At 42.4% G+C, this 16,673-nt stretch overlaps 1 protein-coding gene across 5 annotated transcripts in view; it reads right to left on the bottom strand.

Moving 5' to 3' along the window:
* LOC117250035 (nck-associated protein 5-like) overlaps positions 1 to 16,673 on the bottom strand; it is a 253,092-nt gene that overhangs the window by 83,925 nt on the left and 152,494 nt on the right. For all 5 annotated transcript variants that reach the window (XM_078165590.1, XM_078165589.1, XM_033615986.2 and 2 more), the window contains one exon: positions 12,121 to 12,254. In XM_078165590.1, coding sequence (XP_078021716.1) covers positions 12,121 to 12,254 — 134 coding nt within the window. The remainder of the gene's footprint in view (positions 1 to 12,120; positions 12,255 to 16,673) is intronic.

The raw sequence follows: 16,673 nt of genomic DNA, 5'->3' as shown, positions 1-16,673 counted from the left end.
CCTCCTTCATCCCTCCAGCAGTCCCAGTACATTTGGAAGGATTTAGAGTGAAAATTCATGATGATCGTTCCACATGTTCACCTCTGGCCAAAGGAAGCAGTTAGCAATGAGGAAGCCATTGGTCCTCAAGAGCCTCTCGCTGGAGCCTTTGCTTGTGTCTCCCCAATGGATTACAGGCATATGTGTTCCACATGTGAGGCAGAGACTGAGGAAGACATCCCTGTGGGAAACCTTAGTCATGATGACAGCATGGAGTCCATTACTTACACCGGGAGCCGGGAAGATGGAGTAGGAGGAGGGTGAAGATAGAGAGTAGGAGTGGATGATATATAGATGAAACCAATGTCAAGTTGTATGTAGAGCTGAAGGAATAATTCACCTGCCAAATGACCATTTTGAAGTTAATTTGTCACCCTGTGTTAGGTTGAATTCCTGTAGAAAACTTTTACATGCCTCCAAGGGGAATGAAGAATCCAAAACTGAGAAAATTCTTGATGATTTCAAGTAAAAGGGGTCTGCATTTAACAACAGCAAAACTATATCCATATATATATGTGTTTACAGACTCTCACACATCTTGTGCATCATAATCCACGTCTCATTTACCCAGTCATATGCTCAGTTCTTCTTAAACACACAGCCCTCTCCGACAGGAAACTGAAATGTATCCATGCTCTCCTCAAATGCGGGACTCCATTGATAAAAACAGTAAATTTACTGCTGGTCTACTACTGCCTCCATCACTTTTTTGTATTATTGTGTGACTTTGGGGAAACACGGCAGGACAAGAATGAAAATAGGGCAGCGAAAGTCCAAGTGGGGAGGGCAGGATTGGTGGTGGATGTGTCCAACAAACACTGACCTTCACCCGGGAGAGCAGTGTTTGCGTCCTGCGGGATTATAAAGCCATGGAGGCATGGAGGATCAAGTATTGATCAACTATTTTCATCAACTGATTTTAAAGCAAATGTGTCAAGAAATCACAGAAGCAGGTGAGTAAACTGAACCTTTTAAGAATTTTAAGATAAGCATATTCTCTTTAAATGTCCTTTTTGTTGCTTGCTTGACACACAGATAAAGAATTACCTACGATACATGGAGCATAAAAGCAGTTGCTGTATATATGTGTCAACCAGAGCAGCTGCCAGACAACCAAATCTATACCGTAACCATGAGGTCAGTTTGAATTACATGCTGTTTGGCTTTAGGCTAGAATCTGCGAGCACCAGCTTCACAAGCCGGGAGAGAGAACAGGCAAGCTATCATGATGTGAGCATGGATGCCCTACTTCCCCAAAAGCTTGTAATCTGACCTCTTTCAGCATGCCTATAAACATCATAACCAGCATGTTTAATCCAAGGCGGAAGCTCGCGGGGGTGGAGTGTGTGTGTGTATACAAGTGTTTGTGATTGTCTGACATAGTTACAAGGTCGCACTTTGACCCACAAACCCAGCATGGTGCTTAGTCAGTGAACAGACTTTGTTCTGTCTCTTTTTTTTTTTTTTCAAAAGGAAGATTGGTACCAACGCTCTCTTGTGGGCTGGTAATTTAGTGCAAGTGATAGAGTAGAACAACCCAAATTAAGTTCAATCAGACATAATTCCCTGTTCAAATCTGGAAGTTAAAGAGAGGGGCAGAAATGGACCAATAAATCCGCTAAATATGAGGTGCTCCCAAAATAGTCCAGACACCTATTATCTATTTAACAGCCCTCGTCCCCATTGGGCAGGAGTAAGGAAGTGACTTCAAAAAGACTGACCCCCCTCCTTCCCGTTAATGACCCCAGATGTGTCGTCTTGAACAGGGCCCTGATTCATCCAGCTAAATCCTGCAGCCGCCAAAGGCATGTAGGGGGGCCATTTCGAATGCGCCAAATTAAAACACTTGGTCCAGGCGTGGCTGGATGCTTGGATGATTAGAAGAGAGGGCATTGATCTGCAAACAGAGTGCAATCACTCAGCTCTCTCTCTGAGTGCTCCAGCTGTGCAGTCCAGAGCCGTAATGAGAGTAGCACATGAATGCATACAGCGCTGCAACTTTACTCTGTGGACCGTGGAGGGATCTCAACCTGAGCGTGACTGTCCAAACAACACATCCAGACTTGAAAAACGCTGCCATTCCTCCCTGTTTGCATCATCGGCCCTCAACGCACACACACACACGTTCTCACGCACTGAGTAATGTGCAGAAAGAATACGCTCCCGAGCCATAAATCTACAGGCACCAGTCATCGTCTGCTGTTGTTGTTAGTCTAGCCGTAAGTCTCCCATATCCTGCTACGAAGAGGGCCCTTCAAGACAGCAATGATTCAAAGTCAAGTGGACCGGGTCGGCTGTAAACGCCCCGGTTTTGCTGATGAGTGCACGTGTGTGCTGGGTGACAATGACTGCCATCACAATGAAGTCAAGAGGAATTTATTTCCAAACTACCTTTACCTCGAATGCCTTACAGAGAACAAAAGCAACAAAAAAAACAAGACAGATAAATCCAAGAATAAGCGAGCGGTGCAAACGTCAAGATATCGAACCTGAGCTTCTGTGTATGGTGTGTGAGCAGACTTATGAGCAGCAGCCAACAAAAGGTCTCTCCTTTTTCTTTTCTGGAAGTGTCTAATCTCCATAACAGGCAGAGGAATGACTACAATAAAGTCTTTAACAGGATGAGTGTGTAAGTAAAAGAAAACACAGCGGAGTGAAACCAAACAACTTACTTAAAAAAGTTGTCTCAAGCAGTGGTGATCCACAGGGGGGCCACCAGAGGGGCAATGGCCACCCTGATACAATTGCTGGCCCCTCAAATATTTCTAGGCTGATATTGCTGTCTTTAAGCTAGTATCTTGTGAAACTAGACATCCTAAGGCATCCATTGGTACCAATAATAGCTTGTCGTGAGGGGGGCTAAGTAACGTTACAAAATCAGGCTTAATTTTGCGAGGGAAAAACTAGCATATCACTTGAACTCTCAACTCAAGATACCTGAACAGCCCCTTTTACACAGAAATGGTGCTATGAGGCTGCTACAAAGGTTCCCCTGTAAGCAACCTTTACATTTTTTCACAGAATCAAACAACGTCAGCATAATGCCACTACAGTGTGTGATTTTAGGGAGTATGCTGGCGTTCCGGAAGCAAAAGAGGCGTGGCGGCATATGACACAACAGTGTCTATTGTGACATACAACATATGAGTCGGCAGCGATTTCGAAACACTAACAATGGCATCACATGGCAATAACAATAATTTACCGTCTCTGTTATATGGCGGCTAATTTTGTCCCCTACTCTGAAGGTAAGGAGCTCCTGAACACCAGTTTCTCCCCAGTTTGCAGACATTGTCAGCTGCTGTTCATTCTCTTTGAGTTAGCTACTAACTACTAACACATCATCAAAACGTCACACCATCCCGTCCTGCTGGCTGTCCTTCTAAGTCCCGTTTCCACCAAACACTCTTGGTATAGTACCTTTGAAACCAAAAGTAATCCTTCACACATGGTCATCGGCAGTCGGCCCAGTGAATTGAGTTATCAACTCCAGCTGCTGCAAGAGGCAGAAAAACATCCTTTCATTTTATAGTTACAGTTTACTAATAAAACTCTCCACAGTATGAACAGTGGTTACATAACTGCAGTGTTCACATCTCCACCTTTTAGTACCAGATCTGTGTGGTAGGTACCCCAACAGAGGGGTGACCAAAATGGGGACAGTATGGAACTGTTCCATTGGTACCATCCACAACTTTTCACAGTGGAAACGGAAAAAATGCGTGCCAAACTGAACTGAACCGTACTGTGCTGCTCAGTGGAAATGTTTCTAACTGTTTCTGGCTGCATTTTAAATCTCTCAGTGTTGGGTCAAACACATAACTAATCATCAAAATGTCACACCATCCCATCCTGTTGGCCATCCCTTTACACAGATGTTGATTCAGTGCTGGTAAAACCTTTGCTGCCAGCTTAAGGGTGACCCAACTCTATTACCACATTCTGCGTTTTGCTGTGCCACACCAAGATTTTCTACCCACCCCTCTGAAAACTTTCTGGGTGCACCCATGGTCCCGAGTTTGTTGTTCTGTTCATTACCTTACAACTGCCTCCCTCATCTTTAGGCCATGTAGGGCTCCCAGTGGCCCCCATGTTCCTGTCTGCTCACCGGTCATCCTGTCCTGTCTGACAGGAAGGGGACAAGGCTTCAGAGTGTCCTTGCTGGATAGGCGTCCAAATGCACTCGATGGATTATATTTCTGTCTCTGCAATTAATTTCACTTTCTCGTTTGTTGAAGGACAAGAATTTTAAGTGCTGCTCCCGGTCGTGTCCCCATCTTTTCTCACCTCCTCTGTCTTGCCCTGGCTCTTTAAACGCCCAGATGGAGCTGTGGGACATCCAGGGTGGGCTAAGGAGGCTGCTATGGGGTTGTGGGCTTGAGTCTCCCTCTAATCCGCTGGGAGTTTAATGACGGCAGGCCATGCTAGTGGTGGTGAAGCCCTGGGGGGGTTGACCCAAGTCAGGAGGGGCTGGGCATGTGACCCACACCAGGCTCAACTGGTTGGGGGAGGGTGTGTACACCTATGTCTGGAGCTAAATGGCAACTAGTCACTTGAGGAATGCAGACTGCTGTGAAAACGCAACTGAGCTTTTTTTTTTTTTTTTAGTGGGTGAAAAGCTGGTTGTTCCTGTTTTGGCAATTCCTGCCTTACATTCAACCCCTGCCAAAAAATAAATGTTACAGAGGCAAATACGCACAAACAAAGGTTGTAAGAAGCCGAGATTCCCCAGAGTTCATCTGTCTGATCTCTTCCTTTTTGTTGTGTATGCCCGTTTGTTCATGTGTGTGATACCGTAAAGTGCAGCTCTAACAAGCAGCTTATTACCTTTTGTCTCATATCATCACAGAACACTTCTGTCTCCCAGTGCAAGCTAAAAAAACACTATTTAGTTGAATCTGACTATTTTTGGCAAGGTTTGAAAAATCCATTGAATGCGCTCATTTGCATCACGTTTGATATCTTTGCTTTGGCTGGCTTTCATCATTCAAATTGGTACGAGCCGGATTTGACTTCCATCCTCATGATTCAAAGCACAATCTCAATTAATTAGCAATACGCAAATCAATCGTTGCCTGGGGTCAAACAGATTGCAGTCTATTTAAAAGATTGGATGTCCACTTAACATGATTTGTGGGTGTTACCTCAAAAGACACATTGATGAACTGAGGTTTCTATTCCCCTAATGCGCCACAAATACAATGTGAAATCAATCAGGAGATATGGATGAAGGTCTCGCTGAGCTGCTGTCACTGTTGACGGTGAGTGTGTACACATGTGAAGCAGTGCATGTGTGTGGGGTGTATATCCAGAAGCCTGTCGCTAAAACAGCAGATGCAAGAGGAGCAAAGGTTCACACTTGTTAGTAGCCTGGTGACCGAGTTATCTTTTTCTTTTTTCTTTTTTTTCTCTGGCTTGTAAGTCGCTAATTAAAGTGACCTCACTGGTGTCCCATCTGCTACCACGGCACAGAGCCACCTATTATTGGCTGCCATGTAAGCATGTTAATCCACTACTGAAGGGCCAGGTAAACACACTCCACACTCACACACATGTCGGCGGCATGCGCAGATGCTCGCTTCCCTCATTCACATTCAGATAAGCGCTCAGCAACGCTTAAACAAAGATTAAGACTTTGACAGTGAGACTGAAATCTTGTTAGCGTGTTTGTGTTGAGGTGGAGGGGAGATATCTTTGTAAGTTGCGGAAGGGAAGCAGCTGAACCTCAGGTCCCCCCAGGAGTCAAAAAAAAAATTCACAACACGGCGAAATTACAACAATCTAGCATGATGACCATAAGCAACTTCACCGGAATGACAACGGCTGAGTGAGGTGGCGAGGTTGGGTGAACGTCATCTGCTTCAATAAGCGCTTTTTTGAGGACATAATGGAATCTTTGTCTATATTGCAAAGGCAGAGTCTCGCCAGGCATCCAATGAGAATCATCCATCTGGGCGACCCCTGCCATGGCGACAAATTCAGCTGTCTCTGTAGGGACTTGTGCAGGACCCAATCAGGGATAAGCTTTATATATTTCTAATAGAACTGCAGTGCATCCTCTCGCTGCAAGACATGGACTCTCATATTGCTGCTCCACTATCTACTAATTCACCACTACAGTACATCCGCCCCCTTTTAAGAGTCTAACCCAAGGAGGGACATGCACTCTGAAAATATTATCATTGTTTTTTCCTGGTGAGGAGTCAACACAGGTCAGACAGGGAGATACATGTATAACAGTAAAAATCCCTGGAGACATGGACAGGTGCAGCTATTTTGGAGATACACAATTGGTGCTGACAGATTTATTCTTTAGGATTCATATAAGTCACCCATTCCCCCCACCCTACGCCACACTAATTTTTTTGGAGTGCAACATTATTTTTAAAGGATTTATAGATATAAAAGAAATATGATTTATAAAACATTTTGATCTGCTTTCATTTTTTTTAACTTTAAATTTGCCCTATGTCAGAAAATAGCCTTGAGTACTGATAACATCCAGGCAAAAATGTACTGCTATACTCATCTTTGTTTTAAAATATACATATTCATTTAAGTATCATGCATTGTGTCTTTTCAAAATATACTTCTGTTTTCACAGGAAATGGACAGTTTCTTCACACTGGTTGCATACAGTCTGTTTCAAAATAAGCTTACAGCGCTGATAAAACAGAGCATATTTTCATTTATTTCATTGTGCAATAAAAAGCATGTGGTTAGGTTTAGAAGAAAAACATCATAGTGTGACTTAACATCTACAAAGGAAGTGAACCGCTAGCTCCTGGGTGAAGGTCCGGGGTTTGTTGGACAAACCCACCTCCCTTCCTGCCCTATGAGGACTTTCCAGCTCCCTATATAACGTTATTACCTGCAGCATTTTAAACTGACACACTTTCATGCGGCAACGTTAAAAACTGTAGGCGCCCGGTGGTGTATCTTACTGCTGCAAAAGGTGCATTTTCTGACGCCAAAATCAGCAGCAGTATTTAACGAGTTTGGAATGAGACCAGGCTGCTGCAGGAGAGCTCTGTAGCCCCTCTAAATTAAAACTAAAATGAATACTTAGATTAGAATTAAGAGAACTTAACAACTTTGAAAAACAAAATAGCTTCTTCTTACAACTGCTGTGAGATTAATACATTTATAACTGTTCCCACCTACAGCCCAAGTATCAGCCCATGTGGTCCCCATGTAGCACTCACATAGAATTCAAAGCTAGAAGCAAGATGGGTCTTGAGTATGTTGCCTAGTTGGGGCCCACCTAATAAGCAATGTAACCCGGCATGAAACCTATGTAGGCTAGTGGCATGGTCCCCATGACGTCCTGACATAGAATTTGAAGCTGGGACCGTGATGGATATTGCATATTTTGCTTGGTTGGGACATACCTAACACCCAGAGTAATCCTGTATCAAACCCATGTGGGTAATCAGCATGGAGCCCATGAACAATCCCATATAGGGCCCGTTTTTCAGCCCATTTTCTACCTACTATGGCCCCAAATACAAATGTTGACTGGGTTGTCAACTCCATAAGACGTCAACTCCATCAAATCTTACCTTATTGATCATGTATGTTAGGTAATATTTAAATCAGTGGGAGGTTAGCCCATTACAAGGTTTAATTGTCAAGAGTTTGATCTTGTTAACTATATTTTTCCAGCCTAATTGAAGAGTAAAAATGCCCAAAACAAATCCCTGTGCTAAAAGCTCTAAAGCCTGTTGTTGTAGCTGTATTGCATGAACGTGATGCAGAAGGAGTTGCTTTTCTAAAATGAAGCTGAGAGTTAAATTCAGAGGCATCAATGGAACATTTAAAATCTTTGGAATGGCTCTTAAATATTTTATTCCACCCCTGGCGGCGACTCTGCCCTCGTCTGCTCTATAGAACTGGGACCATTAAAATGTACAGGATTTTCTCCACCAACTTAATGAGAAGATAAGCAGTTAATGTGAAATCCTCTGGGCTCTTTTTTTTTCTTTTTTTGTGTAAGTAAAGCACTAAGTGCCTATCGCCTAATTAAGGCATCAACTCGGCTCCAGCTCCTGATTTGCCATCCCACTCTGTCACACCTCGGCGGCTGCGAGACGGAGGAACAGCTCATGAATTAGAGGTTATACTGAAGTTATGACAAGAGCATTGTTTGAGCACTTCACGCTTTAGAAGTTCTCCCTTTCCAAGCGAAAGCAATGCATCAACCCATCTTTTGCTGATGACAAGGTCAAGTGACTGGGAGAAATACCACTGAAGTACTCAGACAAAATGGCAAGAAGAAAGAAATGAAGAAATGGCGAGTGCCAGAACACCATATTGATTCTTAAGGTTATAAAGAGAAAGTGCTGATTGCAGGAAATCACTGCCAAAAGTCAATAACTTTTATTGAGAAGAGATGGAAGTTGAATCCAAGAAACTTTTGTTTTTGATTTGTCTGCTCCACCTTTTAATATTGTTTATTAGATCTGTTTTCAGCCATTTAAGGCATTTTTATTCCTTTATTGGTTAGCTGAAAGTAGAAAGATAACAATGAATGTGAGGAGAGAGCAATGGGGAATAATTAAACGTAGCTTTTATCTACTTCTAGCTTGGAATGTCCATTTTTATGACTCATACCATGGCCCAAAGTGAGTGTGAGTGATTCTTATTTTCTGGAAAATTCTTTTAAAGGTTCTGCATGTAACTTTCAGAAAATTCTTGTTTTTGTAACGCCTCTCTCGGAGGTCGTAAACTGCAGTTAGCATCCTCTTGCTTGCGCTTGCACTTCTTAGGTGCCCACTCCTTTGGTGCAAGCAAGCACATGGGCTTTGGCAGAAACAGTTTGCATGCTGCCTAGCTTTACAATAGCTGGCTAACCGTAGCTAAGGTTACAGTTAGGCCCCGATCACAGGAAGTGTTTTAGCAGCTGGAGGCAGATTGTGAGAATGAGAATTAAGCTTTTTGCTCGCTGTTTTTGTGTTGCTATGTGCCTTGCGTTTCTGTGCTCTAGGTGCCTGGCATTTTTGCCGGAGCTCTCTGAACTCCTCTAGTTGAAAAACACTCCACGCACCCCACGTCATTTCAGCTTTTTGCCCATTGTCCAATTGGATGATTTGAGAGGCGGGCCTTCTGTGGTGGTCACGACAACAAGTTTACTGGTGGTAAACAACATTTTTATTATGCTAGGCCTTATAATTGACAGCAGGTTGTCAAACTGCCCCTGAGTCATCCTAAAACGTGCCTGGAAAGGGACATCATCGAGGCAAAGCTCCTGGACCAACTGGTGGTAGTCCCCATAATCCACCCTCTGTTTTAATGGTCTCATGTCCCTGTGCCCACCAGACTATTTGCAAGTACCCTCTTCCTGTTCATACCTAGCCACTAATTACTGTGAAATTTAAAAAAAAAAAAAGTAGATTGATTAGGTTAAAATGAGGAGAAGGGGGTGGTTGCCTGGCAACAATTAAAAGGTGCAGCAAACGTTTTTTAACTTATGGCATTCGGTTAAAAAAAAAAAAAAGGGCAGTGCGGTGCACCTCACGTTTTTGGTGTGATTGGGGCCTTAGCATGTTAGCCAGCCAGCTAGCTGTAACTTTGTTACACTGCATTGATCTGGTATTGGTTGCTTTATAACAATTACTGATAAAGTAATTTGCAAACCAACCCTGAGAGTCTAGATAAATTAGTGGATTTTCAGTCAGCGTCAGCCTGAATTCTGCCAGCTCAAACCCCAGCACTAAGGTGTCCGGTCTTTTGTTCATGTTAGCTAGTGCTGCACAGTGTTAGTACTGTAGCTTCGCTAAAGAGCGACAAGGTATTCAGGAGCAAGCATAATGCCACATCTTTTGGATTTTCATGAAAATAAAAAAAATAAAAAATAAAATATGTATATATATATATATATATATATATATATATATGTACACACACACACACACACACACACATATATATAGGCTACATATACAGTACAGGCCAAAAGTTTGGACACACCTTCTCATTCAATGCGTTTTCTTTATTTTCATGACTATTTACATTGTAGATTCTCACTGAAGGCATCAGAACTATGAATGAACACATGTGGAGTTATGTACTTAACAAAAAAAGGTGAAATAACTGAAAACATGTTTTATATTCTAGTTTCTTCAAAATAGCCACCCTTTGCTCTGATTACTGCTTTGCACACTCTTGGCATTCTCTCCATGAGCTTCAAGAGGTAGTCACCTGAAATGGTTTCCACTTCACAGGTGTGCCTTATCAGGGTTAATTAGTGGAATTTCTTGCTTTATCAATGGGGTTGGGACCATCAGTTGTGTTGTGCAGAAGTCAGGTTAATACACAGCCGACAGCCCTATTGGACAACTGTTAAAATTCATATTATGGCAAGAACCAATCAGCTAACTAAAGAAAAACGAGTGGCCATCATTACTTTAAGAAATGAAGGTCAGTCAGTCCGGAAAATTGCAAAAACTTTAAATGTGTCCCCAAGTGGCGTCGCAAAAACCATCAAGCGCTACAACGAAACTGGCACACATGAGGACCGACCCAGGAAAGGAAGACCAAGAGTCACCTCTGCTTCTGAGGATAAGTTCATCCGAGTCACTAGCCTCAGAAATCGCAAGTTAACAGCAGCTCAGATCAGAGACCAGATGAATGCCACACAGAGTTTTAGCAGCAGACCCATCTCTAGAACAACTGTTAAGAGGAGACTGTGCGAATCAGGCCTTCATGGTCAAGTAGCTGCTAGGAAACCACTGCTAAGGAGAGGCAACAAGCAGAAGAGATTTGTTTGGGCCAAGAAACACAAGGAATGGACATTAGACCAGTGGAAATCTGTGCTTTGGTCTGATGAGTCCAAATTTGAGATCTTTGGTTCCAACCGCCGTGTCTTTGTGAGACGCAGAAAAGGTGAACGGATGGATTCCACATGCCTGGTTCCCACTGTGAAGCATGGAGGAGGAGGTGTGATGGTGTGGGGGTGTTTTGCTGGTGACACTGTTGGGGATTTATTCAAAATTGAAGGCACACTGAACCAGCATGGCTACCACAGCATCCTGCAGCGACATGCCATCCCATCCGGTTTGCGTTTAGTTGGACGATCATTTATTTTTCAACAGGACAATGACCCCAAACACACCTCCAGGCTGTGTAAGGGCTATTTGACCAAGAAGGAGAGTGATGGAATGCTGCGGCAGATGACCTGGCCTCCACAGTTACCGGACCTGAACCCAATTGAGATGGTTTGGGGTGAGCTGGACCGCAGAGTGAAGGCAAAGGGGCCAACAAGTGCTAAACACCTCTGGGAACTCCTTCAAGACTGTTGGAAAACCATTTCAGGTGACTACCTCTTGAAGCTCATGGAGAGAATGCCAAGAGTGTGCAAAGCAGTAATCAGAGCAAAGGGTGGCTATTTTGAAGAAACTAGAATATAAAACATGTTTTCAGTTATTTCACCTTTTTTTGTTAAGTACATAACTCCACATGTGTTCATTCATAGTTTTGATGCCTTCAGTGAGAATCTACAATGTAAATAGTCATGAAAATAAAGAAAACGCATTGAATGAGAAGGTGTGTCCAAACGTTTGGCCTGTACTGTATATATATATATATATATATATATATATACACATTTTTTTTTCTTGCCCCACTTGCCCAGTTTTTTTTACCAAAATTATCTGTGCCAACCTCAATTAAGATTTTAAATAATGTTGCTTGATGCGTAGGGGTTGTGTTGTGTTTTGCTTATGGTGCTCTGTTGTGTGCTGGTGTTATGTGAAAAACAGCAGCTACAGCTGCAGAAAATAAATTTGCCATCATGTTATATTACAGGGAAGGTTATCCAAGGAAAGTTACTGTAACAATGTCATCACATACAACAAAATTCCATTACTGTTCCAAAACTTTCAATGATTTATTTTACTAATACCATAACTTTTTCAGGCCTGGACAATACGATTGTGAAATTCCGTGACCTGCATATACTGGATAAGATGATCCTCAATATCATATTAAAAACAACTAAGCAACAAGTCTCCTACAAGTGGAAAACAAGATTTAAGGCTTGCTGCAGGCCTTCAGTAATGTCAAACACACACGCTCTTTTACCTGGTGAATTGCTGCTGCAGTGAAACCATCTGCGCCCGTCCCAGCTCTGACTCCTCTGTCACTTCCCGGAGACGCTTCTCACTCTCCAGTCGCAGGCGTCGCTCTTCCTCTAGCTCGTGGATCAGCTTTTCTCGCTGTGGACACAAAATAAGAACTGTTATCTCCCAGTGGTGTGTGGTCTAAAGGCTCAAAAGATCATCCCTCATCATCCTAAAGTCATATGTGCTATATTTATGGTCCTTGAGTCTAAGTCCCTGAATCCTAAACAGCTCAAGGGATGGCATTTTTGCTCCTGACTCTCCTTGGAGAAAAAAAGTGAAAGCAGAATGTTTCAACATCATGATGATAGAAAGTCAACAAACATCCTCTTGTCTAATATCCAACAAAGAAAATAAGATAATAAGGGCATGATGACATTTAAGCAGCATTACTTCCACAGTTTGTTGTTACTTTGAAATGTTCTTAATGAACCTCCCCTTCCTTCTCTTGCTGTGACAGAAAGTTCACACTAAATGTCAAGCAACAGCCTGCTTTCGCACACCTCAATCTTTCTCTTACTTCTCATTTCATTTCAGTGCTGCCAAATTAAACGGCATCAAGGTCCCGTGCCTTCACACTTTCCCTACTCACAAGATGCGCACCAATGGTACAATGACTATGAATAGCTTACCACAACAGCAGCTGTCCCTCTTATCTTCCCCCCACACACAAACTTCCTTTGCTTTTGCATGTTTAATTTCTTTTTTACAATGTTGCTGCTTGGTAACTTTGCAAAAAAGTTGTTTTTTATGAGTAAATATGACCTCACTTGACTTACGATTTGATATATTTTGAATTCAGAAGCTTGAGCTCATAAGTGAGAGGCAGACAGAACTGAAGAGGTTCAACAAAGGTGCAAAATTGAAGTTCAATAACATAAAACACCGTCTTGCTTTTCATTTCTTCTTACATACTTTTTCACCTCATTTAAGTGCTGTTTTTTAAGGTTCTGTGTGGAACTTTGTGAAAATCCTTGTGATAAGTGATGCCTCTCTTTGAGGCCGTTAAATTAACTGCAGTCAGCATCCTGTTGCTTAGGCTCGTACGAATAGGCCAATACAGTGACAAACACAAGACTGACCATGATAGACTGAGGATGCTGGAAAATAGATTTCAATCCAGCCCCATCTCATTCCCACTCGTCAAATATCGCTGCTTGGTCAGTGATTTTGGCGTCAGACACCAAAGCACAAAGGTACCTTTTGTGGCAATATTATACACCACTGGAGCAGCCTAAGGTCATAACGTTGCCAGACTGCGTCATTTTGAAATGCCGCCAGTAACAACAAAATATAAGGAGCAGGAAAGTCCCTTTAAAGCAAGCCAACACATTTTCACTCCGACTTCGTCACATATTGACATTTGGCCATGGACCTTCCATGTCCAGATGCAATGTGAAAGGTACCCTGGGTGCCTTGGTTGTTGATGTTCTGGGACACCGTGTCATACCCAGACATGCAGGGTATACCCATCTCTTTTTGGCTGATAGGTGGGTAACCATAAACGACCAAAAAAGAGATGGATATACCTTGCACGTCTGGGTATACTCTGCAACATTGCTGTTAGTGCTGTAGCCGAGGTAAAAAGGGCAACATTACATCCTTTGGATTTTCCAGGAAATATTTCAACCCGGTCTCACTCTGAAGTCATCAAAATTTGGCGCTTGGGCAGTGACGTCAGACGGTGCTGATCGCTGGTTGCTGTTATAGTTTAATGACAGCTGGCGGCATCAGGGGAAAACACGGCAGGACAAGAACAAGTGTTACAGTGGTGAAAGTTTGAATGAAGTCTCTTTTTTGAAAGAGATTCCCTGTGAAAAGCGAAGTGTATTTTGAAAGAAGACAATGCATGTAACAGGCAGAACTTGACACGGCGTATGTGAACGTCGAAAGTCAATGTCCAAATGTCAATATGTGACGAGGTCGGAGTGAGAATGTGTTGAAAATTTAGCCCGAGTTCTTGACATAGAATTCAGTCCACAGGGTGCTAGAGGCAACCGGGCAGGTTGGGGAAAGTTTCAGTTTTTAAGTTACATCACAACCTGTTCACCCATTGGCAATAAAAAATATTAATATTGGTAAAAAGTTAAAATACAGAACCTTTAAATTTTGTGGACATTTTCTCTGACTCTTGGTTAAGTGTGAATCAGCCCTATCATCCTCATGACGAACTTTCAAAGTGTGTGATGTGCAAGGTCTCCACAGATCACATAACCATTTTTATCTGTCCCCTTCCTCACCAGAGACAATTCCAAAATGAAAGCTCTTTTTTCCCCCACTTTTTAATTGGATTCTTCTCAGTCTGATGGCCTCAGCCACCTGCTCCCGAAAGAGAGAATCGTCCTCGCCTCAAACCCAACTTCAAAGACTGTGGCCCTGTGCTGGCACGCTCCCTTCTCGAGGAGAGGAAAAATTTGGCACCGCGAGTGAGGTTTTTGAGTGCGGAGGAGCTTTGAGCAACCGCTAGCAGCGAGGGCTGAGGATTTTCAGCTGACATTCTCTTAGTCTCACAGTCTCTACACAAAGCCTGGCATCCTCTGCTGCTGACAATTTATGACAAAGCAATTGGCTCCATTTTCCTTGGCTGAAGGTTTAAGTGATCATCCATCTGTCACTGTCTTGTCAGGGATCTCAGCTGAAGATGTAAAATAACTGGTTGAAGGTGAAAGAGAGCAACTGGGTTGCCTCTTTTGCAAACCATGATGCAGTTATTGCTGAGTAAGACATATGAAATTGCACTTCATCTCATTTGTTTGGCTTCACAAAGAGTAGACATTTTCATCTAAGTCATTGTAATGTCATTCTCTGGCTATAAATTTAGCTGAGGATTATCCTGTCAGCCCTTGGTAAAAGATTATGTATCATCATCTGCCTTGAAAGGTGAGATCAGTGACTCACAGAAAATGAATATGTCTCTCCAGACTGTAAAAAACTCTGTGATGCCTCTTCAGCAGACAATACAGAATCCATATGATTCTTCTGACTCGAGGGCTCGTCTTTAAGTCCTCCTCTCCATGTAATGCACCAATCATGGTGTCAATATTCAGCGTTAGCCTACAGAGAAGTGCTTCCCACACACAAGCATTATGAGGACATCTAGTGGAGGGAAGGAATACTGACTGAAAAATCCTCAAGATGTCTTTTTTTGCTTATCAACATGTGAACCATGATTTAAAGCTAGAAAATAAAATCAAACTCCTAAGAAAAATGTCAAAACAAGTCGGAAGAACACTGCCATTTATACTGTGACCAAACTGTCTCGAATGCAACCAAGGAACAATCATATTCCATTACAGTTAACTGCTCCTTGGCAGGGATTCTGTCACAAAAGCAGATTGCAACTGGGTGAGAGAGAATATTAAACCCGAGTCACCATTAAAACCAGTTCTGCCCCTCACTGTGGCCATAAATTCATGGCTACTATGCTGAGCGGCTCTTTACACAACAGGGAGGCTATCCCTGTCAAGAGTAATAGCGGCTGTAAATCCAGCCGTACAGAGGCATAAAGTGGTGCATCCCCCTGCCAACAGCTGAGCCTATATATTTGGAGCAAAACCAATGATCTTCTGGGTCTTCATCATTTCTTTTAAAAGGGACAGTCCACCCCAAAATCAAGTATTTTTCTCTTACCTGGAGTGCTATTTATCTATCTAGATGTTTTGATGTGAGTTGAAGAGGGATAGAGATGTCTGCCTTTTCCCCAGTATAATAGAACTAGATGGCACTCACCTAAATACACAATATACCAGAAACATTTAACAGCAGTGTCTCTTTCCAGAAATCATGACCTTGCTACTTGGGTCTAAAATTAACACCAGACCCCCCCTAAACCCAAAAAGCCTTTGGGGCCCCTTGCCTTCACCTGCAAAATCTCATCCAAAATTAACATGTTATAAACTCAAAATGACCACAAAGAGACACAAAGAGACCACTAAGAGATGAAAAGGAACTGCAAAAAGACACAAAATAACAAAAAAAATGGGCAAAGCAACCACAAAGAGACTCAAAACAACAGTAAGAAGACACAAAATCACTACAAAGAGACTCAAACAACCATAAGAAGACATAAAATGACTACAAAAATGGGCAAAACAACCACAAAGACAGTCAAAGCAACCGTAAGAATACACAAAATAAGTACAAAATAGGATGAGCAAAACAACCACAAAGAGACTCAAAACAACCATAAGAAGACACAAAATGAATACAAAAGATTTGAGTAACTGCGTCATAATTTCTAGAAAGATACACTGCTGTTGATTTTTTTTTAAATGTATTTATTTCGTACTTTGAGCACCACAAGCTGAGTGCCATATAGTTCCATTATATTGGAGAGAAGACAGATATCGCTACAGCTGATATCTCCAACACACTGATACTCACACCAAAACAATCTAGACTGATAAATAGCATCACAGCTAAAAGGAAAAATATGTGTATATATATATATATATATATATATAGATATATAGATATACATATCCACGTCCGGACCAAAAATATGGCGCGTGGACT

Source organism: Epinephelus lanceolatus, chromosome 24 (genome assembly GCF_041903045.1).
Source record: "Epinephelus lanceolatus isolate andai-2023 chromosome 24, ASM4190304v1, whole genome shotgun sequence".
Classification (NCBI taxonomy): Eukaryota; Metazoa; Chordata; class Actinopteri; order Perciformes; family Serranidae; genus Epinephelus; species Epinephelus lanceolatus.
This window is presented reverse-complemented; position numbering and strand designations above follow the sequence as displayed.